The sequence below is a fragment of the Leuresthes tenuis genome, unplaced genomic scaffold (genome assembly GCF_036924035.1).
Source record: "Leuresthes tenuis unplaced genomic scaffold, fLeuTen1.0.hap1 SCAF_16, whole genome shotgun sequence".
Lineage (NCBI taxonomy): Eukaryota > Metazoa > Chordata > Actinopteri > Atheriniformes > Atherinopsidae > Leuresthes > Leuresthes tenuis.
In genome coordinates this window covers 1874176-1898134 of record NW_027325370.1, presented here as the reverse complement: position 1 = coordinate 1898134, position 23959 = coordinate 1874176, and the positions used below count along the sequence as shown (strand labels likewise).

The following is a 23959-nucleotide window of genomic DNA, read 5'->3' as shown; positions in this document are numbered from 1 at the left end:
CTTTTGAAGTTACTGATAACACAGATCAGTTTGTCTGTTTTAAAGTTTATCAGTGATTTCAAAGTCTAATATTTCTCCTTTTAATCAGTTTTAAGTAATAATAACCCTCTTTCAAAAGCAGTATTGCTCAACTGTAACAGGTGACTTTATTGTTGACAGAGTACATGAGATAAAATATCATAAGTTACACTCAGGGGCTCCATAAAAAAGACATTTACATAAAAAAAAAAGTGAATAAATCGTAGATTTTTTAAACATTTTTATAGAGAAGTGAAAAAAAAAATCAGGAAATTAATGACCAAATAATTGAAAATACTTTTTCATTAAAATAACCTTATTTATTCCTCTATGTTTCCAGATGTTTTTTCAAAAATAATAATCGTGTTTATTTGCTTATATTGCGACTCTTCCAACATTCCCTACCTGGAAGCTAGCTTGTAAACTAGCTTGTTCAATATACCCAGAAATCCCGCGGAGTGAGACATCCTCTCATCGCCTCTCTGTTTACTGCTTTAGGAAACGTGGCCTTATCGGGACTCCAGCTGCACCTGGTAGATGAATGAGCACCAAACCGCTTCAGCTTCCTCTTCCATCCGCCTGTCAGTACCCACCACAGCCTTAGCAGTCCCCTGAAGCCCCGCTTTGAAGAACCATGTCTGAGGCTGAACAAGCCACGGCCTCGGCTCCTGAGGCCGCCGCCGCTATCCTGGACGCCCTGAACGCCACGGACTCCAACGGGACCGAGGTGCTCAATGCTACGGCCAAATTCGTGGCCACTCCGGAGGGCACGGCGCTGGCTTATGGCAGCCTGGTGTTCATGGCGCTCCTGCCCATCTTCTTCGGAGCCCTGCGGTCCGTGAACTGCTCTAAATCCAAGGTAACTTTTAGCGGTGTTGTGTTTCTACAGCCGTTAGCCTCCGCCGGCTACTTAGCTCAGCTAACGGCTCGCTAAGTGACTCTGAACGTCAAATAACATTTATCCCAAAAAGAAACAAAAGACTGAACAGAGGCAAGCCGGGGTTAGAGTTAAACAGAGCTCCCTGGGTGTTAAAACTCCTAAAAGGGACGAAGGTGAGCGTCCAGCGGCGGCTCCAGCTGTTTGAATGTTGACGGTTATTTTCAGTTGACGGTCGGCCTTTTAAACCGTTCTAAACCACTTGTTGGACGCTGCGGGTTCTGATGTGTTTGGGGGGGCTGGAAAACGGTCGGAAAACCAGGTGGCGTGATTTGTCCCGTGGTGGTCACTGTCTGTGGGTGCTTGTTTACTTCTCTGTCCGCGGCACATTTTCACCTGGACAGACGCCATCCTGACGGGGGTCACAGAAAGTCCCGCAGCAGGTGTGTGACGTCATACATGACGTCTGTTAAACCAACAGCCAGGCGCACACCTGCTGACCCGAGGACAGTAAAGCAGCGCCGTGAAGGAGGACGTGTACTTCCAGCGCGTTTGGGGTTTCCTCGCGCATGCGCAGTTGTGTTTTAGATGAAAAAACCGCCTCACATCCTCAGTGCAGCAGCCGGAAGTTAGAACCGATGATTCAGGTGTGTGTTAACACGATGCCAAGGAGGAAAGACACCAGCAATGATCTTAGAGAAGCAGCTGCTGCTGCCCATCAGTCTGGGAAGGGTTATAAGGCCATTTCCAAACTATCTGGAGTCCATCATTCTACAGAGAGAAAGATTATTCACAAGTGGAAAACATTCAGGACAGCTGTCAATCTTCCCAGGAGTGGACGTCCCAGCAAGTTCACCCCAAGGTGAAGAAGCCCAGAGCTACATCTCAGACTCTACAGGCCTCAGTTAGCATGTTAAAGGTCAAAGGTCATGGCAGCACAGTTAGAAAAAGGCTGAACAAGTTGACTGTTGATTGTGGGTCGTGCTTCCTGTCGTCCTCTTCGTGGCCGATCTGATCCTCTCTTTCCTGTCTGTGTGTGCACATCTGTCTGTCCACCCATCTGTCCGTCTGTCTGTCTGTAGGAGCTGGGAGAAAATGAGTTGGATTCTGGGTTCAGAGTGAGTATATGAGAGTATTTTACACGCTGCCTGTTCAGCACCAACACAACACCAACACCACAGGAGGCTGACTGCAGCATGTGCACGTGTGTCTGCTTCTGGTTCTGCTTCTGCTTCTGGTTCTGGTTCTGCTTCTGCTTCTGGTTCTGGTTCTGGTTAAGTTAATCAGTCAGTGACTAAACAACAACCTGCTGATGGAATCAAGGATGCAGATTAGTTATTTTTATTATTATTTCTCCCTTTTCAGGCCTGATCAGCTTCATTTTTATATAAAACAGGAAGCAGCTGCAGAGATTCACTGAAACATGTTCAAACATGAACATAAACCCAGAATCTGAGGCAGAAACAGAGTTTTTTCTCAGTTCTCAGCAGCTTTAAAGTGAATCTCTGGTCTGAGCTCCTTTATTCTCCAACACAGCCTGAACCCTCTGAGACCAGCTTTCTGTCATTTCTTTAAGGAGTCTTCAGGAATAGTTCTCCAGGCTTCTTGAAGGACATCCCAAAGCTCTTCTTTGGATGTGGGCTGCCTTTTGTTCCGTTCTCTGTCAGATGATCCCACACTGCTTCAATAATGTTGAGGTCCGGGCTCTGGGGAGGATTCATCCCTCCATAAGACCTGTTGCCACTGATTTTCAGTCCACTTCTTGTGTCATTTGGCACAGCTCAGCCTTTTCTCCCTGTTTCCCTTCCTTAAGAACGGCTTCTTGACAGCCACCCTTCCATGGAGACCATTTCTGATGAGGCTTGGGCCAACAGTAGATGGATCAGCTGAAGGTCCAGATGCATCTCTCAGGTCCTGTCAGGTCACAGCTGGATTTTTTCCTCTTTCTTAAGGACATCACTTTCAGATCCTGTTCATCTGCTGGTGATAGTTTTTTAGGCCTGACACTTCTTCTTTTGTCCTCCACTTGTCCAGTTTCCTCAAATGTTTTAAGGACACACTGCACACCATGCTGAGATATGCCAAGTTTTCAGCTAATAGCTCTTTGGGAATCACCTTGTTGCTGCAGAAATCCTATTTTCTGTCTGTCAAACTGTGTTTTCTTTGCTGTTTTTCATAGATGCAGCTAAAGAAATGGGAACAAATTATGTGTCTTTGTAACAAAGAGCCTAAAGATCCAGTTTAAAATGGCTTCTTTGCTAAGTTGTCTGTTCTGTGTCGACACAACACTGGTTCATCCCTTGAGTTAGGAGCCTTTTTTCTGCCTGAATGGGTCAAAGGTCAGAGTTAAGGCTGAACAAAGAAAAAACACTGAAAATGTTCAGGAACAAGGACTGAAGATGAGTGGAAAAGCAGAAATTCTCCAAAGAAAAACTGTGAAAGCTTCAGAGCTTCCTTGTTGCTGCAGAAATCCTATTTTCTGTCTGTCAAACTGTGTTTTCTTTGCTGTTTTTCACAGGCTGTTGGTCACAAAGGAGCCAGAAAACCGTTTTATTTATGTCACAAACCTCTTGGACATTAAATCACATCTAAACATAAATTGAGTCTAACCTGATCAGGAAAGTAAACGACTGATTTATCACACAATCTGGAGTTTTTGCTCTGCTCTCTAACAGGTTTTCCGGTGCTGTGTTTAACTCACTGACAGATCTTAAGTCTCCAGTTATCTGTTCTTTATGTGGATGTTTCCCAGTTTACCTGATAAATAATGAATGTTCCTGCAGCTGAGTAATCAGAGCAGCTTTGGTGGAGCCTCCTGCTCTGTCCCACTTTGAGTCTCGGGGGAGCAGACGGAGGAGAATATAGATGGAGGTGACTCTCTGTTTGCTGACAGCGGCTCACGTGTTGCTGCACAAGGACAAACCTCCACGGGGTAAACCAGGTGAACTCCAGGCAGATGTTTGGTTATTGGGACACAGCTTGTTTTTCTCTGGGAGATCCCAGAACAGCCTCACACTTCTGTGTTTTTATCCATACGAACTGGGTTTAATTATTGATCGCTCAGATTCAGACTGCTGTCCTGACTTCATCCAGCAGCTGTTTCCTGTGAAGAACTCCTCAGATCTGTTGCCTTTTCAGACTCCAGCCTGTTTGAATGCAACCTGACGGCTCAGAGCCTGTGGAAACAGATGTGAAGAGTTTTATCTGCAGAACAATAAAGTTTCTGTTGAAAGCGGCGTTGAACACCAACGAAGAAGAAGAGGAAGGGTCAAAGTATCTCGGAGCAGGTTGAAAACAGGACAGAAGCAGCATCACGTGCACAGCATCACGTGCACAGCTGCTCCAGGTGTTTAAAGTGACCTGATGTGACTCATCTGGAAACTGACACCAGTTCTTCGGCTCTGATTCATGACAGCGTGTCACATGGAGTCCGTCGTTTCCAGTTCTGAGTGTTCAGGGATCATTAATCGGATATTGATTGGATCGGTACGGCCTTCTGCGTCTCTATCGATCGACGATCAGCGTCTGCGTCCGTCTTTTCTAAACATGGCGGTCGACAGCACCACCTGGGCAGCTGGAAACCAGCGAGTAGCCGGACTTAATTTGGGGGATGGTTCCTGTATCTGGGGCCGAAGGTTGGTTCAGTCGGTGACCCGTTCACACTGAAATCTGAAAGCCTGCAGTCTGAATGTCGTCTAACCGGGGCTCACAACCCGCCGTTTGTTCTTCTTCTGCTGCCGGAAGCGGCCAAAGGGGCGGGGCTTATATGTGTAGCAACTAGCAGATATATATAATAATCCATCCATACATCGGTTCCCTCTTTCACCATGGATCGTACTCTGGGCTCTTTGTGTTTCTTTGTGTTTGCGCTCTGCCGTTTTCCGCTTTTTTCCACCTTTTTTCCGCCTTTTTTTCGCCTTTTTTTCACCTTTTTCCCGCCTTTTTTCCCACCTTTTCCCCGCCTTTTTTCCCCACCTTTTTCCCGCCTTTTTTTCCGCCTTTTTTCCACCTTTTTTCTGCCTTTTTTCGCCTTTTTTTCCACCTTTGTAATCCAGATCGGCCCTAATTGGCTGTCGTCGCGTAGCGTCACTGCTCATTTGCATAAAGTTGAGCCTTTCTCAACTCTTGAAGCTCTAGAAGCTCTTGAAGCTCATGAAGCTCATGAAGCTCACAACGCCAGCTTACATTGAAAATGAACGGCAGCTGGCCGCTCACGCTGCTTTTGGTGTGATCCCCGGTTAGTCGGAGCCTTCTTAAAACTGGATCCAGAAGCAGCACTGGAGCGGCTTTGGTTGATGGCTCCATAGATGACTCGTGTCAGCTGAGAGTAAAGCTCACTGATGGTGTTGTGAAGCCTGCAGTTGCCTCTTTTAAGTGAACATATGATGGAAAACGCCTTTTTTCTGCCTTTGAGAGTGAAAAACTTGGTGTTAGCTGCTGACCCTGTTCCAAACGGGGGTTCAGTCGGTGACCCGTTCACACTGAAATCTTAGAGCCTGCAGTCTGAATGTCGTCTAATCGGGGCTCACAACCCGCCGTTTCTTCTTCTTCTGCTGCCGGAAGCGGCCAAAGGGGCGGGGCTTATATGTATAGCAACTAGTATATATATATATATAATAATCCATCCATACATCGGTTCCCTCTTTCACCATGGATCGTACTCTGGGCCTTCTTTGTGTTTCTTTGTGTTTGCGCTCTGCCGTTTCCCGCCTTTTTTCCCGCATTTTTCCCACCTTTTTTTTCCACCTTTGGAATTCAGATCGGCCCTAATTGGCTGTCGTCACGTCGTGTCACTGCTCATTTGCATAAAGTTGAGCCTTTCTCAACTCATGAAGCTCACGAAGCTCACGAAGCTCTAGAAGCTCTAGAAGCTCATGAAGCTCACAACGCCAGCTTACATTGAAAATGAACGGCAGCTGGCCGCTCACGACGCTTTTGGTGTGATCCCCGGTTAGTCGGAGCCTTCTTAAAACTGGATCCAGAAGCAGCACTGGAGCGGCTTTGGTTGATGGGTCCATAGATGACTCGTGTCAGCTGAGATTAAAGCTCACTGATGGTGTTGTGAAGCCTGCAGTTGCCTCTTTAAAGCGGACATATGATGGAAAACGCCTTTTTTCTGCCTTTGAGAGTGAAAAACCCTGCTGACCCTGTTCCAAACAGGGGTTAGAGAAGAGCCGCTGTGCTTAAACCAGCAGGCAGTTTGATTAAAACCTGCCTCTCACATGTCAGTAAGACCTCAGAAAACATTTTAACGCCTTTAAATCTTTAAAGTTCTTCTTCTCTGGTGACAGGAACATCACCCGGTGGCTGCGTTCGCTCACATTTCAGAACACTGATTACAGACTAAACTACAGAAGAAGTTGCTTTAGTGTTGTTTTAAAGGTTCATTTTACCAAATAAACAGATGAACATTTAAAACTCGATGACCTCTGAGACAGTTTATCATCAGATTCTGAACATAAACTCGGGTCTCTTTCAGTTTCTCTTCGTTTGGTGGTAAAATGCAACTTTACTTTCTTCTTCGGTGTTTTTAATCCTCCCCGTCTCCCTCGGCCTTCATCTCCCCTCCTCATCCTCTCTCTGCTCTTCTTCTTCCTCTCAGAACGCCGCCGACATGCCGGAGACCATCACCAGTCGGGACGCCGCGCGCTTTCCCATCATCGCCAGCTGCACCCTGTTTGGGCTCTACCTCTTCTTCAAGGTGAGTCGGGGTCTCCTGGGCCTCCCTGCAGGGGCCTCCGGCCCAGCGTTGCACCGGCTGGGTGAAAGCTCTGTTTCTCACTGGACCTTTGTTGAAACGCAGGTTTTTTCTCAAGAGTACATCAACCTGCTGCTGTCGGTCTACTTCTTCGCTCTGGGCGTCCTGGCTCTGTCTCACACCATGAGGTGAGCCGCCACACACTCTGACTTATGACCCGTCACGCTCCAATAACGTTCATCGGCCTGATGGGTTGTTCTCTGTCTCAGTCCTCTGATGTCCGCAGTCTTTCCAGCCTCCATACCAAACAAACAGTACCAGCTGCTCTTCACTCAGGGCTCCGGAGAGTCCAAAGAAGGTGAGAGGATGTGTGACCCGACCGGGAAGTTCGCTTTTATTTGTTCTGCTTTCTGCTTTGAAGAGTTTGGAGGTGAATTTACTTTATTTGTAGAGCTTTTCGGGGTTTAAACTTTTCGCCTGGAAACACTGAAGCAGCTCAAAGTAATTGGTCAGTTTGGCTGAAAAACGGTGCCTCACATCATCCATATTTAGCTTCACCTCCATCCTCTGCTCCACATGAAGCTTGCTTTGGGTCGAATGAGGAATCAGTTTAAATGCTAAAGGAATAACATTTCCTCACCTTTAGCATTACTGACCTCAGGCAGATTAGCTTCTACAGCTCTGAAAATGTGTCAAACAGAGCCTCAGCCTGGGTTTATTCAGTGGACTCCTTTAAAAATCCCTTCTTCCTGTTCCTGGGAGCATAAATCAGGGCGTCTGAGGTCACCAGCAGGTGTAAAACTCCTTCCTGTTCCTGGAAGCATAAATCAGTGCGTCTGAGGTCACCAGCAGGTGTAAAACTCCTTCTTCCTGTTCCTGGGAGCATAAATCGGGGCGTCTGAAGTGTAAAACTCCTTCTTCCTGCTCCTGGGAGCATAAATCGGCTGACCAGGACGGGAAAGTTCAGCTGATCGATAAAAATATAAGTCAAAGAGTCAGAGAACCGATGCCCCCACCCCACTAATAACTGATCAATAAAAATGTAGCTGACCCCTCCGGGAACTGATTCTGTTCTGATTCGCTGGCTGAGGCAGGACTCTGACATGGTTCACTTATTTAAAATGTGACCCAGTCTTTCATCTCTCCACAGAAATAGTGAATTATGAGTTTGACACGAAGAACCTGGTGTGTCTGGTCATCAGCAGCGTGGTGGGGGTCTGGTACCTGCTCAAAAAGGTAAAGTCTGACTGAGAGTCACCTGTGTGGGGGCTGATGGCGTCGGTATGGAGGACCGAAACTGCCAAAACAAATGCAGAAAAATCTGATTCTTCTGTTTCTGCTTTCATTTGACTTTGTGTTGAAACCCTCTTTACTTTTCCCTTTATTGAAATATTAAGATATGTCGTTATATACTGAGAAATGAAAAAAAATTTCGTTATATACTGAGAAATGAAAAAAAATGTGTTATATACTGAGAAATTAAAAAAATGTGTTATATACTGAGAAATTAAAAAAATGTGTTATATACTGAGAAATTAAAAAAAATGTCGTTATATACTGAGAAATTAAAAATATGTGTCATTATATACTGAGAAATTTAAAAAAATATGTCATTATATACTGAGAAATTTAAAAATATGTCATTATATACTGAGAAATTAAAAAAAATATGTCGTTATATACTGAGAAATTATAAGAATTACATCATTATACATCATTAAATTACCTTAAAAAAAGAAAACTGTTTAAATTAAATCAGACATATATACATTTATAATGTTTATCCTCTCATTTATTATCTCATTAATTCATTATTATTATTAGTGAACCCTTTAATTTTAGGTTTGATCAGACCCGGTCCTCCATAAATAAGTAACCGGTCACATGAGTTTAAATCACCTGTTCGGACGGAGCAGCCACTAACCTGTCTGTTGTGACATCACAGCACTGGATCGCCAACAACCTGTTCGGCCTGGCGTTCGCCCTGAACGGGGTGGAGCTGCTGCACCTGAACAACGTCAGCACCGGCTGCATCCTGCTGGGCGGGCTCTTCGTCTACGACGTGTTCTGGGTGAGACGAGACGAGCTTCCTCCTCCTCCTCCTCATCAGTCAGTCTCTGATCCAACCGTCAATCAGACGTTTTAATCAATATGTAGATCAATACGGCCATGAAATAAATCCTGAGAAGTGAAAGCAGACATTGATGATAAATGAGTCACATGACTACATAAGCTGATGATGTCATTGTTCGTCCTGCAGAGCAGAAACTGTTAAACGTTGAAGTTTCACTCTCATTCACACCTGTTCTCTCCCTCCTCAGGTGTTTGGGACCAACGTCATGGTAACGGTTGCTAAGTCGTTTGAGGCACCAATCAAATGTAAGTGTGTGAGACTGGTGATGTGTCTGTGCATGTGAGCGGGTCCACACCCAATTAAAGAGTTGCAACAGGGCGGGGGGGGGGACAGAGAAGAGAAAACCTCAACATCAACAGCAAACTTTAGCTCATCATCCACCATAGAAGTCAAAACATCAGCAAACATTTGCTCGCTTCACACATAAAGACGTAAAAACAACTCGAAGGCGTGGGATGGGGGTGAGACCAGAGAGTCTGGCTCAGTTCACAGGATGCCATCGTGGTGCCACAGCAGGTTGCCATGGAGACGTCCTTCATTGGGTCCCAGTCGGAGTCAACAATCACCAGGTGTCCGTGAAAGAAAGGGAAGGTGGGGGGGGGGCAGCTCAGAGCGTCTCGCAGCAGCGATTTCAGGAGAGTTGTTTCAGCAGCAGGAGCAGGAATGCAGATTAGGTTCTGATTGTTGGGTTAGGGTGAGGGGGCGGCACGGTGGAGTGGTGGTTAGCACCGTCACCTCAGGGTTCCAGGTTCGATCCCTGGAGTTTGCATGTTCTGTGTATGCGTGGGTTCTCTTCGGCTTCCTCCCACCATCCAAAAACATGCATGTCAGGTTGATTGGTGACTCTAAGTTGTCCGTAGGAGTGAGTGTGAGCATGTGTGGTTGTTTGTCTCATTTGTCTCTATGTGGCCCTGTGATAGCGACCTGTCCAGGGCGTACCCCGCCTTTCTCCCAATGACTGCTGGGATAGGCTCCAGCCCCCCCGCTACCTGACTGACGGTATATAAAATGAATGGATGAGTTGGGGCGAGTCGTCGCATTTTAATGGACACGACTCACTCTGTTTGTCTGGTTCTGGTCACGGAAACGATCCAAACGCCTTTTCAAAGCCACCAGCTTCTCCAAAATGTTTCCATATTGCACTTAATGACCACAGTCTGAGCGCCAATAGCTCCGCCCACTGCTTCAATCATGTCGGACCGCTGTATCTGACCTCCGAATTTTTCGATGCACCAGAGCAAAGCCTGATCCAATCAGCAGAAAGCCCGTTACCATGGTTCCGAATGTGTAAAGATCCTCTATGTCCTCAACAGAAAGAATCGCCGGGCTTACGACCCTCCACTGCTCCCAGGAGTCCCTCATGTAGCCAGCGGCGAACTTTCCATCAGGACCGGCGGGTTCACCTGGACCCGAGCTTCTGTCAGTCGACCAATTCCATGATTTTAGTTTTGAGAGCAATGCAGCAAAGTCTGAGACAGAACAGGACAGGAAGAGAAGCAGGGAAGATGAGGGAGAGGGAAGGTTTGGTTTAGCTTTAGTCGGGGTTTTGTTCGTTTTAACCGGACCCTCACAGCTGAGCTCCGTGACCCGGTCATTTCACCCCTGTTGTAGAGATGTTTGTGAGGCATTAGTTGTCTGATTCCCGCTCTGATGGCGTCTCTCTGCCTTCCAGTGGTGTTTCCTCAGGACCTGCTGGAGAGAGGACTTGAAGCCAGTAACTTTGCCATGCTGGGGCTGGGAGACATCGTTATCCCCGGCATCTTCATCGCCCTGCTGCTGCGCTTCGACGTCAGGTATCGTCTCGCCCTCTTTTTCAGGCCTTGATGAAGAGGTCTCTGTTTTCACTCGGATCCGTCTCTGTGTCTGCAGCTTAAACAAGAACAGCAGGACTTATTTCTACTCCAGCTTCCTGGCCTACATCTTCGGACTGGGCCTCACCATCTTCGTCATGCACACCTTCAAACACGCACAGGTACGAGGCGCCGGGTCAGGCGCCGTAAAGTCGGATTTCACATTTCCTTCTGGTGGGAATTAGCTGCATCATCTGAATAAATATTCTGACTCGTTCTCACAGTGAAACACGAGTTTTTCACTTAGTTTTGTTCAGTAAATAATGACACAGTGTGATATGTCCTTTTTGCCTTTTAAAGCTTTGATCAGATGACACATCATGTAGGTTTGGAATAAAGTTTTTATTGAACCGGACAAACCAAATGAAACGAGTGAAACAGACGCTCGGCTCCTTTTGTTGTTGAATCTGTTGGTTGGATTGACAGTAACTTTAATTTGATGTTAAATGATGTTTGAAGCTCTAATGAAGCCACGTTTAACAAGTCAAAGGCGATGAATGTAAAGTATTGATCAGCTGGTCGTCTCTCCGCAGCCCGCTCTGCTCTACCTGGTCCCCGCCTGCGTCGGTTTCCCCGTCATCGTAGCGCTGCTCAAAGGAGAGCTCACGGAGATGTTCAGGTGAGTAACCATGGTAACCTGCTTATTATCGGGGCACCGGTTCTCATTATGGAGGTAATGAACGTCGGTGCTTTAGCACACTAAAGAATTCTATTGGAAACAGCTGGTTCTGTGTTTTTACTCCATTGCTTATCTTTAACCTTTATTGAATCGGAGAAGTTATGAAGAACAAATTCTTACTGACTGTGGCGGCCTGAGAAAAGGCTTCCTGAGGAACCTGTGATCTGTTCGCTGCTCCTACATCACAGTCAACTGAGCAACAAGCAGAACATCAGCAGGTCCATTCTGTAAAATCACAAACATGTTTGGAGTATTTCAATCAGCTCAGTTATGGAACAGAAGCAATGTGAAAGGAGCGTGAAATCAATAAGTGTCCTCACACCCGTTCTGATGGACACGAACTGAAGCTTTTAAACTCTCTGAAGTTTTCATTCTGGACCAGAATGAGGAAACCCAAACCACCATGAGCTGTACGTAACCAGCTCAGCTACACTGAGTGCAGGCTGGTCCCAGCAGCCTCAAACTGTGCAGAAACCAAGTTAGTACGGTCCGTCTGTTGCACCACGGTACGGTCCGTCTGTTGTACCGCGGTACGGTCCGTCTGTTGCACCACGGTACGGTCCGTGTGTTGCACCTCGGTACGGTCCGTCTGTTGCACCGCGGTACGGTCCGTCTGTTGCACCACGGTACGGTCCGTCTGTTGCACCACGGTACGGTCCGTCTGTTGCACCTCGGTACGGTCCCTCTGTTGTACCACGGTACGGTCCGTCTGTTGCACCTCGGTACGGTCCCTCTGTTGTACCACGGTACGGTCCTTCTGTTGCACCGCGGTACGGTCCGTCTGTTGCACCACGGTACGGTCCCTCTGTTGCACCACGGTACGGTCCGTCTGTTGCACCTCGGTACGGTCCCTCTGTTGTACCACGGTACGGTCCTTCTGTTGCACCGCGGTACGGTCCGTCTGTTGCACCGCGGTACGGTCCTTCTGTTGCACCGCGGTACGGTCCTTCTGTTGCACCGCGGTACGGTCCGTCTGTTGCACCACGGTACGGTCCCTCTGTTGTACCACGGTACGGTCCTTCTGTTGCACCGCGGTACGGTCCTTCTGTTGCACCTCGGTACGGTCCTTCTGTTGCACCGCGGTACGGTCCGTCTGTTGCACCGCGGTACGGTCCTTCTGTTGCACTGCGGTACGGTCCTTCTGTTGCACTGCGGTACGGTCCGTCTGTTGCACCGCGGTACGGTCCGTCTGTTGCACCGCGGTACGGTCCGTCTGTTGCACCTCGGTACGGTCCGTCTGTTGCACCTCGGTACGGTCCTTCTGTTGCACCGCGGTACGGTCCGTCTGTTGCACCGCGGTACGGTCCCTCTGTTGCACCGCGGTACGGTCCGTCTGTTGCACCGCGGTACGGTCCTTCTGTTGCACCGCGGTACGGTCCTTCTGTTGCACCGCGGTACGGTCCTTCTGTTGCACCTCGGTACGGTCCGTCTGTTGCACCGCGGTACGGTCCTTCTGTTGCACCGCGGTACGGTCCGTCTGTTGCACCGCGGTACGGTCTTTCTGTTGCACCGCGGTACGGTCCCTCTGTTGTACCACGGTACGGTCCGTCTGGTGCACCGCGGTACGGTCCGTGTGTTGCACCGCGGTACGGTCCCTCTGTTGCACCTCGGTACGGTCCCTCTGTTGCACCTCGGTACGGTCCCTCTGTTGCACCTCGGTACGGTCCCTCTGTTGCACCTCGGTACGGTCCCTCTGTTGCACCACGGTACGGTCCGTCTGTTGCACCGCGGTACGGTCCGTCTGTTGCACCGCGGTACGGTCTTTCTGTTGCACCTCGGTACGGTCCCTCTGTTGCACCTCGGTACGGTCCCTCTGTTGCACCACGGTACGGTCCGTTTGTACCAGTCAGGCTGACTACAAAGAAACAAGCAGCTTCTTTAGCCCTGCGGATTGTTAGCTGCCATCTGAGGAAATTAATTTTGCTGCTATTTGAACATTTGACGCTGAAAAAGGGAAACCCACTCATTACAGTACCTAACAGATCCATCTCCAATGTTACTCACCATTCTCACACTTCCAGAAGTTCTCCTCAGAAACAATGATGCAGTTAAACCCATAAACACATAAACTGTTGTTCATGTGCAGCAACACCTTGTCCTGCCACTGCACCTTCACCTCTGCTGCTGTGAACTGGCGCTGAATGTTCGGGTCCAGAACCGTTAAAAGGCCCGACCGGAACCTCTGCTGCTGTGTGGAGTCGCGGCGGGTCGGTCGGTGGTCCTTCTCTCTGGCCCTGGACGGACTTTTGTTCCACTTGTATTCATGGCTGCGAACTTTGGTATAACGGAGCTCAGTCTTCAGCCTCTTGGAGCCGTTTCCCACTGATCCGCCGTGGATTCGGACTCTGAGGGACTGTTTCAGAACTCCTTGTTGCTCTTGTGCTGAAGGTGGAGGTTCCTTTTGGACTTTTGGTCCAGCTCAGATGAATCTGGACTCATGCAGTGCTGACTGAGCTCGTTCGGTTCTTCCTCGTTTTCTGCAGCTTCTCCTTTCCACAGTTGTAGATTCTGCAGTAACTGATCTGTAGAGCGTAAGATCTGAATATTCACCAAGTTCCTCCTTTCTCTTTTCCTCTCATCTTTTATTTCTCATCCTCACCCCCACATTTCTTACCTTTTTTAATCATTTCTCCTCCTCATCTCTGCTCTTCCTGGTCGTAGCTACGAGTCATCAGAGGAAGTACTTCCTGGTTCTCCCAGGCTCACTTCCTTCCCGACCGTGAGTGGCTCACCTGCAAGCCTGGCTAACTCCATGGACACCGTCTCTATGGCGACAGGCTCCTCCCCGCGCCACCGTCGGTTACAGCCCACCTCCATGTAGAAGCCCCGCCCCCGCCTTAAGTCCCACCTCCCTGTCTCACCTGGGCAGGTAAAAAGCCCACCAACAAAACGAGTACCATCCTCCATCCATCGCTCCCCTGCTCACCTTCGCTTTAACACCCCACCAGCTCCACCTGGGCAGCATCAACAAACTCAGTTTAAATTTAGTTTAAACATGACTCAAATATTCACTCGGCCCAGTTTGTACGAACCTTCAGAACCTCCTGGAGTCCGTAGAGCTCAGCTGATGAGACGGTTCCTCATTCCTCATTGGCTACATCACACCTGGAGTCACGCCCTCTGTCCCGGGCCACCTACTCACCCGATGCCCCCCCCCCCCCCAGCTGAACTCACCTGACCTGAACCGGTCAGACCCGGTGTTCAGAATCAGCGCCGTGGTTGTACGGCTCGGATCGCTGGGCTAACAGTTCTGTAGTGTGGGGGGTAACCATGTGACAGGGAATGTTTACCTGTTGTTCCTGATGGACCCTGAACAGCCACTGGGGGGACTCCTGGGGGACTCCTGGGGGGACTCCTGGGGGGCTCCTGGGGGACTCCTGGGGGGGCTCCGGGGGGGACTCCGAGGGGGCTCCTGGGGGGACTCCGAGGGGGCTCCTAGGGGACTCCTGGGGGGCTGCTGGGCGGACTCCTGGGGGGCTCCGGGGGGGACTCCTGGGGGGGCTCCTGGGGGGACTCCTGGGGGGGCTCCTGGGGGGACTCCTTGGGGACTCCTTGGGGGCTCCTGGGGGGGCACCTGGGGAGACTCCTGGGGGGGCTCCTGGGGGGGCTCCTGGGGGGCTGGGAACAGATCACAGAGACGGAAGTAGAGTTTTGGTCCTTTCCTTTGTAATGTTCCTCTTCTCCTCTGCAGGTACGAGGAATCTTCTCCTGAGGAGGAGGGGGCTAAAGAGGACTCTGAGTCGGAGAAGAAGGACCAATAGCATCCGCCGCTGTCCTCCTCTGCCCCCCCACCTCCTCATCCCACCTGCTGCTGCCACATTTCACTGAAGCTCCTCCCCTTCACGCCTTCGCCCAGCTTCCTGTTTGTCATTGTTGGGGGGGGTGTGGCGACGGGGTTTGTGGTGCCAACCTGTTTGTCTCCGGTAACCATGGCAACCGCCGTGCCGAAGGTCATCTCATCGTCGACCGCCGAGACTCCCGCCGCACTCGCACAGGAACACGCAGCCGGCGCCGCGGGGGGAGGGGCCAGGTTTAGAATCCGCCGCTGCATCATCACGTCTGATCCTGTGTGTTTGCAGCCCGTCGGCTGATTGGCCGGGAAGCTGTTTGAAGGAGCGCTTGGTTCAGCCTCCGCGGTGAAACAAGCGCTCCTGGCGTTCTTCTTCTTCTTCTTTTAAACTTTAACGAGCTTCGTCTTCCCGACCCGACGTCACGCAGGTGCGGCTCGGCCGTCTCTGCTTCCTGGTTTATTCGCCGCCGCTCATTCTGCCTTCTGCTTTATCATCATCTCTGGCTCGGTTTTATTTTACGATGTTTTATTTTACGATGTTTTATTTTACGATGTTTTATTTTGCTGTAGAAGTTTGGGGATTTAAATGTGAACGGTTACCTGTTGGCGGTGCGTCTGGAAACACTTTGTGTGACTCAGCAGCAGATAGATTCCCACCAGACGGGTTCAGTTTGAGGCTAAACGAGGAATCATAAACTATCGGGACCAAAGGTTTTCCTTGAGTTCAGCTCTTCTTCAGGTGAACGTTTACCTGCTGCAACAAGTTGAATAAAAAAAACTCCCAACTTTCATTTTTCAGCCTTAATTTTCTGTCGGTTTACGAGTTTAAGGGAAACAAGCAAAGAGAGTCGGACTGAACCTCAAAGAAAAAGCATCCTGAAGCTGATGGATCAGTTTGAAGAAGCTATTGATCGATTCCACCAGTTTCCTGAATGATTGATTAACGTTTTGTGACCAAGAAACAGCAGAAGCAGTCCAATTATTAGCTAATTAAACGGCTGCTTCATCAGTTTAGTGTCGCACCTCTTTTAAAGTTTGAAGCAGGTCGTTTCAAACTGCTGCCGGAACCACATTTCCCATCATGCAACGTTCACAGACTGCGCTGGATTGAAAGCTTTGTGTAAAACTGGTGGAATTAAGTCAAAAGTCAGTTTACTTGAGAGAAGTTAACAAAAAAGTGAGAATTTAACAGCAGTTGAGACATTTGTATTATTTTTTTCACATCATTATTCACAACGTTGTTGATGATGCTTTAAAAGATGCACAGTTTTGTATTTTGATGTAAACACAAAAGGATCGTGCCCGTGTTCAGCTCCGTGAAGTTCAGTAGCCCCACATCACTTTGAATATGATGTATTTTCTTTCTCTTCTTCTCCTCTCTGGTTGTATTTGTGAAGGTGGTTGTTTCACAGCCACGACTGTAATCTATTTTATTTGCAATAAACCTTTTTGGTGTTTTAATCACCATGTAGAGAAGCATAACTCTGAGTCAGTCTGAGTGTTTGTTGGCATCCTGATCAGCTGTTTCAGGTATTTCCAGAAGATTAAGTCGGCCTGATTTTTCTGCTTGTTTGGAGTCTTCCAACATTGAATAAAACAGCCTGGTTGTTTAAAAGAATCAGGTTAGACGACTTTGTGTTGATGTGAGATCAGCAGGATGCATCCCGTTTAGTAAAGATGGGTTTAAACCCTTTATGTTTGACAGTTTCATACAGAATATGGAGTTAAAGAAATAACAAAGGCTATATTTTTATTGCTTAGAGCAAATTTATTCAGTTTTTCTGCTGTATTGATATGTACGCCATGTTTTTTTTAATTATTATTAATTATATCATGCAAATTTTCTTAATTATAAAGTGGATATTAAACAAAATATTACGATTTTAATTAAAAATTTAATACATTTTAAAAAAGCGCAGCACTGTGACAGTTTTTTTGTTTGTTTGTTTTGAATACCCGGAAGTGTTCGTGTACTTCCGGTTGCCAGTGCAGCGACGGGGGGGTCTCGGCCTGAAGGCTCCTGTTTTTAGCCTGTTTTTACATTGGAGTTGAAGATGGGGGAAGCAGATGTAACGCTGAGCCAGACCGACGAGAAGCCCCCAGACTCGGGTCTGGCATCTGGGGAAGACTCGGTGGTGTGGAGCCACGAGGTGGAGGTTTGTTTGTTCCACGCGATGATCGGACACAAACCCGTCGGTAAGACTGAAGCTAATGTTAGCATGTTAGCATGCTAACATTTGGTTGTTATCATGTTAGCTTTAGCGGCTAAAGGCTCTCGGTTGTTGTCCGTGTTTCACAAACTGAGGACCGTCCTGAAGCCCCTGAAAGGCCTCTGAGACTTTCAGAAGCATTTTAAAAAGCACGTATTGTTGACGTTTATGTTCTTGGAGGGATAATTAATCATATACGTGTTGAAGTAATTAAAGGTTCGTCCGTCGTTTTGTTCCCGAGCTACATATTAATCATCATATTATTGATCATATTCATCATCATCCTTTAATTTCAGACACAAAGTGTAACATTTAAATAAAAAAACAAAAAATACCCTGTATTATATGTCATAGAACATTCAGTGATATGGCAAGAAGAAAACCTTTTGTCAATCCATGTTACATCAGTTATAAGTGTTTAGAATAAAACAATAAGACATCAGTTTTCACTTAAAGTTCCTCCATATGGAAACATAACGTGTGGCTTTCATTTCAGAAGCTTAATCTATATAATTAATTAAAAAAAGAACCTGGTGACCTGTCCAGGGCTGTTCTGACATCATCTGTACAGGATTTCATTGAAACTTGCTTATATTTGCTTACAGTTTCCAACAGTAATGGAGGATGTTTGTCTCATATGTTGCAGCCCGACATTCATTTAGTTCCTTGGAGAGATCATGCAGATGCATACAAAGATGCTTCCAGAAAACAGATTCTGAGACTCTGGTCGTGTCATTTAAAATGGTTAAAGCTGCTGCTTCTGCAGCGTTTTCTAACTAACAAAGTTAACACGGTGCAGGTGTTTCAGGGAAGAGTTTACAGGATGTGCACATCTGGATTAGATAGAAAGTCTCAAAGTTAAAGTTTGGCTTGTTGACCGGATCACAAAGCTAATTTTATAGCATTTAATTTACACAAAGTACAACAACGGTAACAATTGTAAGATCAGACGAGAAAATATGAGCCACTGACACAAAAAAGAGGATTTTCCAGGCAGTAACAGCTTTAGGACGCCATTTAAAAGTGGATTGTGCCGCCACGGCTGATTTCCAACCTTCCTCCTGAAGGCTAGAACAGAACGAGGCTCGTTTTTAACCTGTTAAATCACCACTTTAACCTGTTAAATCAACACTTTAACCTGTTAAATCAACACTTTAACCGGTTAAATCGCCACTTTAACCTGTTAACTCGCCACTTTAACCTGTTAACTCGCCACTTTAACCGGTTAAATCAACATTTTAACCGGTTAAATCAACACTTTAACCGGTTAAATCAACACTTTAACCTGTTGAATCAACACTTTAACCGGTTAACTCGCCGCTATAACCTGTTAAATCAACACTTTAACCTGTTAAATCGCCACTTTAACCTGTTAACTCGCCACTTTAACCAGTTAAATCACCACTTTAACCTGTTAAATCACCACTTTAACCGGTTAACTCACCACTTTAACCGGTTAATTCACCACTTTAACCGGTTAATTCACCACTTTAACCTGTTGAATCAACACTTTAACCTGTTAACTCACCACTTTAACCGGTTAAATCACCTCTTTAACCGGTTAACTCACCACTTTAACCGGTTAACTCACCACTTTAACCTGTTAAATCAACACTTTAACCTGTTAAATCGCTACTTTAACCGGTTAACTCACCGCTTTAACCGGTTAAATCATCGCTTTAACCTGTTAAATCACCGCTTTAACCTGTTAAATCACCACTTTAACCGGTTAAATCATCGCTTTAACCTGTTAAATCACCGCTTTAACCAGTTAAATCACCACTTTAACCTGTTAAATCACCACTTTAACCGGTTAAATCGCAGCTTTAACCTGTTAAATCACCACTTTAACCTGTTAAATCGCAGCTTTAACCTGTTAAATCACCACTTTAACCTGTTAAATCACCAGTTTGACCTGTTAAATCGCTTTAAATCTGTAGTTCTGCTCTGAGTCCACCGGGTGGCCGAAGCAGCGTGGCATCACTTTGACCCGGGCTGTTCTGCTGTTGCACGTGACGTGCGCACGTCTTTCACACTTCCCCAGTAAATGAACGCCTCTGTCTGCAGGAGTCAACCGACACTTCCACATGATCTGCATCAGAGATAAGTTCAGCCAGAACATCGGCCGGCAGGTGTCGTCCTCCGTCATCTGGGACCACCTGGGCACCATGTATGACATGCAGGCGCTGGTGAGGACACGCCCACTCTGTGCACGTTTGTGTTGCTTCTGATGGTGTGTGACCGAGCTGTTTGTGTGACACGCAGCACGAGTCGGAGATCCTGCCGTTCCCAAACACGGAGAAGAGCTTCTCTCTGCCTGTTGACATCATCCAGGAGGTCAAAGAAGGTTTGTGAGTCTGTGAGCACGCCGCTCTGCGGCCGGAGCTGGCTTCTGATTGGCTGTGGCGGGTCAGAAGCTGCTGGAAATGATGGCTGACGCTTGTTGTGTGTGCAGGGAAGCTGGGCTCGGAGGAGGAGACCAAAGAGGAGTTCAGGATGGAGAGAGATCCTCCGGCGACGCATGAAGAAGGTACCGTCTGATTGGCTGATTGCTTCTGACGCGTAGCTTCACTTCACTAAAGCTGAGGTTGAGCTCCAGCTCCATGGCGCTGTTTAAATGCGCCGGGCTCGTTCTGATTAGCATCTACTGCTAACTTACAGCTAACTCCTGACTTACAGCTAACTGCTAACTCACAGCTAACTGCTATCTCACAGCTAACTGATAACTTACTGCTAACTGCTAACTTACTGCTAACTCACGGCTAACTGCTAACTTACAGCTAACTGCTAACTTACAGCTAACTGCTAACTTACAGCTAACTGCTAACTTACAGCTAACTGCTAACTCACAGCTAACTGCTAACTTACTGCTAACTCACAGCTAACTGCTAACTCACGGCTAACTGCTAACTTACAGCTAACTGCTAACTTACAGCTAACTGCTAACTTACTGCTAACTCACAGCTAACTGCTAACTTACGGCTAACTGCTAACTTACAGCTAACTGCTAACTCACAGCTAACTGCTAACTTACGGCTAACTGCTAACTCACAGCTAACTGCTAACTCACAGCTAACTCACAGCTAACTTACAGCTAACTGCTAACTCACGGCTAACTGCTAACTTACAGCTAACTGCTAACTTACTGCTAACTTACAGCTAACTGCTAACTTACTGCTAACTCACAGCTAACTGCTAACTTACGGCTAACTGCTAACTTACAGCTAACTGCTAACTCACAGCTAACTGCTAACTTACGGCTAACTGCTAACTCACAGCTAACTTACAGCTAACTGCTAACACAGCTAACTGCTAACTCACCGTTTAAAGGCGTCGGGCTCGTACTGATTAACCGATGACATCACACATTATTAGCTGCATGCTTTGTATGAAAAGTCTGTGAATTCTGATTGGAGCAGAGAGGAAGGTGTGGTAGAAACCACCTGTTTCTGTAGCTTAGCAACCACTCAGCTGATGATGTCACAGGCGAACGGCTCCGCCGCACGCTAACCGATGACCTTTGCCTTTTCCTCAGGGAGCAACTCCTCTGTGAAGATGTCGGAGCGAACGAGCAGCAGTCGGGAAAAGGAGCGAGATCGAGACAAGGAGAAGGCGGCGAGCGAAGGCGGAGCGGCGGCGGCGGCGGGAGGAGGGAAGGAGGCGGAGAAGAGGAAGAGGAGCCGGGCGGCCGAGAAGCTGCTGTCGTCTTCCAACCCGGCGAGTCCCGGAGGAGCCAAGAGGAGGCGCACATGAGGGCCGGACCGGCTGCTGCGTCACATGACCGCGATGTGCTCCTTCACTCTGATTGGCTGCCGGTGTGACGGCAGCAGGAAGTGACACCCGGGTGATTGTTGTGAAGGTGCAGCTGCCGACCACAGAATGTGTGTGTTGTTGTTTTTGTGTTTAGCTGGACAGTGGGTGTGTCCCTGAGTTCCGCCTGTCAGGCTGATCGAACCGTCCTGATCACATCTCTGTTCCTCAGACCATCTCCTGTGGTCAGATTCCAAGTACCAGACAGCATCGTTAGGCCCCCGTTAACCTCCTGCTGCTCAGGAGCTGAGGAAGAGCGCGGTGGGTTCCTCCATCGGGTTCTGCAGCAGAACCCCGCAGTCTGAGTCTGTCCAACAGATGAACAGCTGCTCTTCTGGCATCTGGTTCTTTCACTGAAGTTCACTACGTCTCCCAGAATGCATCTTGGTTTAACTTCACATTCAGACACGTGAGCGGCTTAGTTCTGAAGTCTCAGCAGCAGAGGTCCGAACGGGTCTGCTTTACCACCCAGAACCGGACCCCGACCCTGCTGGAAAACACACTGACAGACCCGAACAGCACCGCTGTCACAGCCCAGAGGTGCTAACATCTGCCAGGCTGACGTCTGCCGAGTCTGTTTTCTGTTCCCTGCTGAGCCGGGTCTGAGCGGGTCCACTGACCAGGTCGGTTCTGACCGGGTCTGACCGGGTCCACTGACCAGGTCGGTTCTGACCGGGTCTGACCAGGTCGGGTCCACTGACCGGGCCGGGTCTGACCGGTTCCACTCTGACCGGGTCCACTGACCAGGTCGGGTCTGACCGGGTCCACTCTGACCGGGTCGGTTCTGAGCGGGTCTGACCAGGTCGGGTCCACTGACCGGGCCGGGTCTGACCGGGTCCACTCTGACCGGGTCCACTCTGACCGGTTCCACTGATGGGGTCGGGTCTGACCGGTTCCACTGACCGGGTCCACTGACCGGGTCCACTGACCAGGTCGGGTCTGACCGGTTCCACTCTGACCGGGTCCACTGACCGGGTCTGACCGGTTCCACTCTGACCGGGTCCACTGACCGGGTCCACTGACCGGGTCCACTGACCGGTTCCACTCTGACCGGGTCCACTCTGGCCGGGTCTGAACGGGTCCACTGACCGGGTCGGGTCCACTGACCGGGTCTGACCGGTTCCACTCTGACCGGGTCCACTGACCGGGTCCACTGACCGGTTCCACTCTGACCGGGTCCACTCTGGCCGGGTCTGAACGGGTCCACTGACCGGGTCGGGTCCACTGACCGGTTCCACTCTGAACGGGTCGGGTCTGACCGGTTTCACTCTCAGGCTTCATTCCTGAGCCATCAGCTGTAAGAAGTGGCCCCGCCCACACAGGTCATGTGACGGCGCCCTGTGGGCTCGGAACACAGCTGATTCCTCCTCAAACCCGGGTCAAACAGACCCGAGGACCCACTGTCTCAGAACCAGACCCGCTCCTCAGCAGCTGCCGCAAAGGCTCATGGGTATTGTAGTAGTTAGTCAGGCAAAGTAAAGGGTAAAATATGGGAATCAGCTGGTGTTTGTTCATGAATCCGGCCGACCTCTTGTCTTTGATGTCAGTGGTGCGGAGCAGTGCATTATGGGTCAGCGGCGGCACAATGTGGGACGCTCTTTTTTTATTGATCCCCTGGTTCGGCTCGGCGTTTAGGATCTGCCGTCGCTGTTTATTTGTGGCCCGCAGGTCCGATAATAAACATCATGGCGGGTTTTAAACCTCTGGTCCCGTCTCCTTTATCCCAAACAGATGATTAAATCCTCCGTTTCACTTCCAGCTGACACTCGGCTGGTCGTGGAGTCTTTTCTGGAAGGAACCGGGTGGTTTCTGGGTTTTGTTCTGAGACGGCGAAGCTTCGTGATGATCAGACTGTTCGATAAAGCGCTGTGCGTCTGTTTCTCTGGATTCATGTGCGAGTCTGATGCTTTTGTTCCTGAACTTTGGTAAATTCTTTGTTTTCTTCTCATTACTCTGAGGGTGGGGGGGGGATTCAACCATTAAGTTAAAATCTTAACTTTGTTTTTATTTTGGGGTGTTTTTTTTTAGCAGGGTCTTAATTTATTGATGATTACGATGTGAGGATGTTTGTGACATTAAAGATGAACTTTGATCTGAAACGTTTCCTTTTATTCTTTCATTTAAAGGTGTAAAACTTCCTGCTCCTGGGAGCATATATCAGGGCGTCTGAAGTGTAAAACTCCTTCTTCCTGCTCCTGGGAGCATATATCAGGGCGTCTGAAGTGTAAAACTCCTTCTTCCTGTTCCTGGGAGCATATATCAGGGCGTCTGAGGTGTAAAACTCCTTCTTCCTGTTCCTGGGAGCATATATCAGGGCGTCTGAAGTGTAAAACTCCTTCTTCCTGTTCCTGGGAGCATATATCAGGGCGTCTGAGGTGTAAAACTCCTTCTTCCTGTTCCTGGGAGCAGATATCAGGGCGTCTGAAGTGTAAAACTCCTTCTTCCTGCTCCTGGGAGCATATATCAGGGCGTCTGAAGTGTAAAACTCCTTCTTCCTGCTCCTGGGAGCATATATCAGGGCGTCTGAAGTGTAAAACTCCTTCTTCCTGCTCCTGGGAGCATATATCAGGGCGTCTGAGGTGTAAAACTCCTTCTTCCTGTTCCTGGGAGCATATATCAGGGCGTCTGAAGTGTAAAACTCCTTCTTCCTGTTCCTGGGAGCAGATATCAGGGCGTCTGAAGTGTAAAACCCCCCAGAAACAGCCCTGATATTTATTTAGTTCCCCTTTGTTTGAGCCGTTCTGATTTTCATTTCTAAAGTACGTCACTCCTGAAGTTGGCTCCGCCTCCTCTGCTAAGCCCCGCCCACTCACATCCACCCTGCTGGACGGATGAAGCCAGCTTCTGGTGGAAATGTTCTGCTGTCAGCTGCACTGAGGAGCATGCATCTTCC

At 48.4% G+C, this 23959-nt stretch overlaps 2 protein-coding genes across 7 annotated transcripts; both read left to right on the top strand.

Annotated features, from left to right (window-relative positions):
• The first annotated feature begins 496 nt into the window (after positions 1-496).
• Positions 497-16528, top strand: hm13 (histocompatibility (minor) 13). 4 transcript variants are annotated; one of them, XR_011907865.1, is made up of 12 exons: positions 497-877; positions 6498-6596; positions 6699-6781; positions 6863-6951; positions 7744-7829; positions 8539-8664; positions 8915-8972; positions 10400-10520; positions 10597-10699; positions 11111-11196; positions 14948-15655; positions 15686-16528. XR_011907865.1 is itself a non-coding variant. In XM_072367061.1 (11 exons), the coding sequence occupies exons 1-11, from the start codon at positions 653-655 to the stop codon at positions 15015-15017; spliced, it is 1146 nt and encodes a 381-aa protein (XP_072223162.1). In that variant the 5' UTR covers positions 497-652; the 3' UTR covers positions 15018-16528. The 4 variants fall into 4 exon arrangements, 3 of the variants coding, with proteins under 3 accessions (XP_072223162.1, XP_072223164.1, XP_072223163.1); XM_072367061.1 differs by having other exon boundaries at positions 14948-16528; XM_072367063.1 differs by lacking the exons at positions 14948-15655; positions 15686-16528 and adding an exon at positions 13918-14252.
• Positions 16529-17035: 507 nt separating this feature from the next.
• On the top strand, positions 17036-23165 carry mrgbp (MRG/MORF4L binding protein). Of its 3 annotated transcripts, none has more exons than XR_011907867.1 (6): positions 17036-17242; positions 19324-19445; positions 19522-19603; positions 19712-19786; positions 20792-21676; positions 21869-23165. XR_011907867.1 is itself a non-coding variant. In XM_072367067.1 (5 exons), the coding sequence occupies exons 1-5, from the start codon at positions 17101-17103 to the stop codon at positions 21007-21009; spliced, it is 639 nt and encodes a 212-aa protein (XP_072223168.1). In that variant the 5' UTR covers positions 17036-17100; the 3' UTR covers positions 21010-23165. The 3 variants fall into 3 exon arrangements, 1 of the variants encoding a protein (XP_072223168.1); XR_011907866.1 differs by having other exon boundaries at positions 21753-23165; XM_072367067.1 differs by having other exon boundaries at positions 20792-23165.
• Positions 23166-23959: the final 794 nt, after the last annotated feature.

What these genes read in the sequence shown, in the direction of transcription:
- hm13 (XM_072367063.1), top strand. Translation starts at nt 653, where the DNA reads ATGTCTGAGGCTGAACAAGCCACGGCCTCGGCTCCTGAGGCCGCCGCC. An exon ending in TCTGGTACCTGCTCAAAAAG is followed by an intron (nt 7,830 to 8,538) that starts GTAAAGTCTGAC and finishes GTGACATCACAG; the next exon opens with CACTGGATCGCCAACAACCT. An exon ending in TCGTCTACGACGTGTTCTGG is followed by an intron (nt 8,665 to 8,914) that starts GTGAGACGAGAC and finishes CTCCCTCCTCAG; the next exon opens with GTGTTTGGGACCAACGTCAT.
- mrgbp (XM_072367067.1), top strand. Translation starts at nt 17,101, where the DNA reads ATGGGGGAAGCAGATGTAACGCTGAGCCAGACCGACGAGAAGCCCCCA. An exon ending in TGTATGACATGCAGGCGCTG is followed by an intron (nt 19,446 to 19,521) that starts GTGAGGACACGC and finishes TGTGACACGCAG; the next exon opens with CACGAGTCGGAGATCCTGCC. An exon ending in TCCGGCGACGCATGAAGAAG is followed by an intron (nt 19,787 to 20,791) that starts GTACCGTCTGAT and finishes CCTTTTCCTCAG; the next exon opens with GGAGCAACTCCTCTGTGAAG.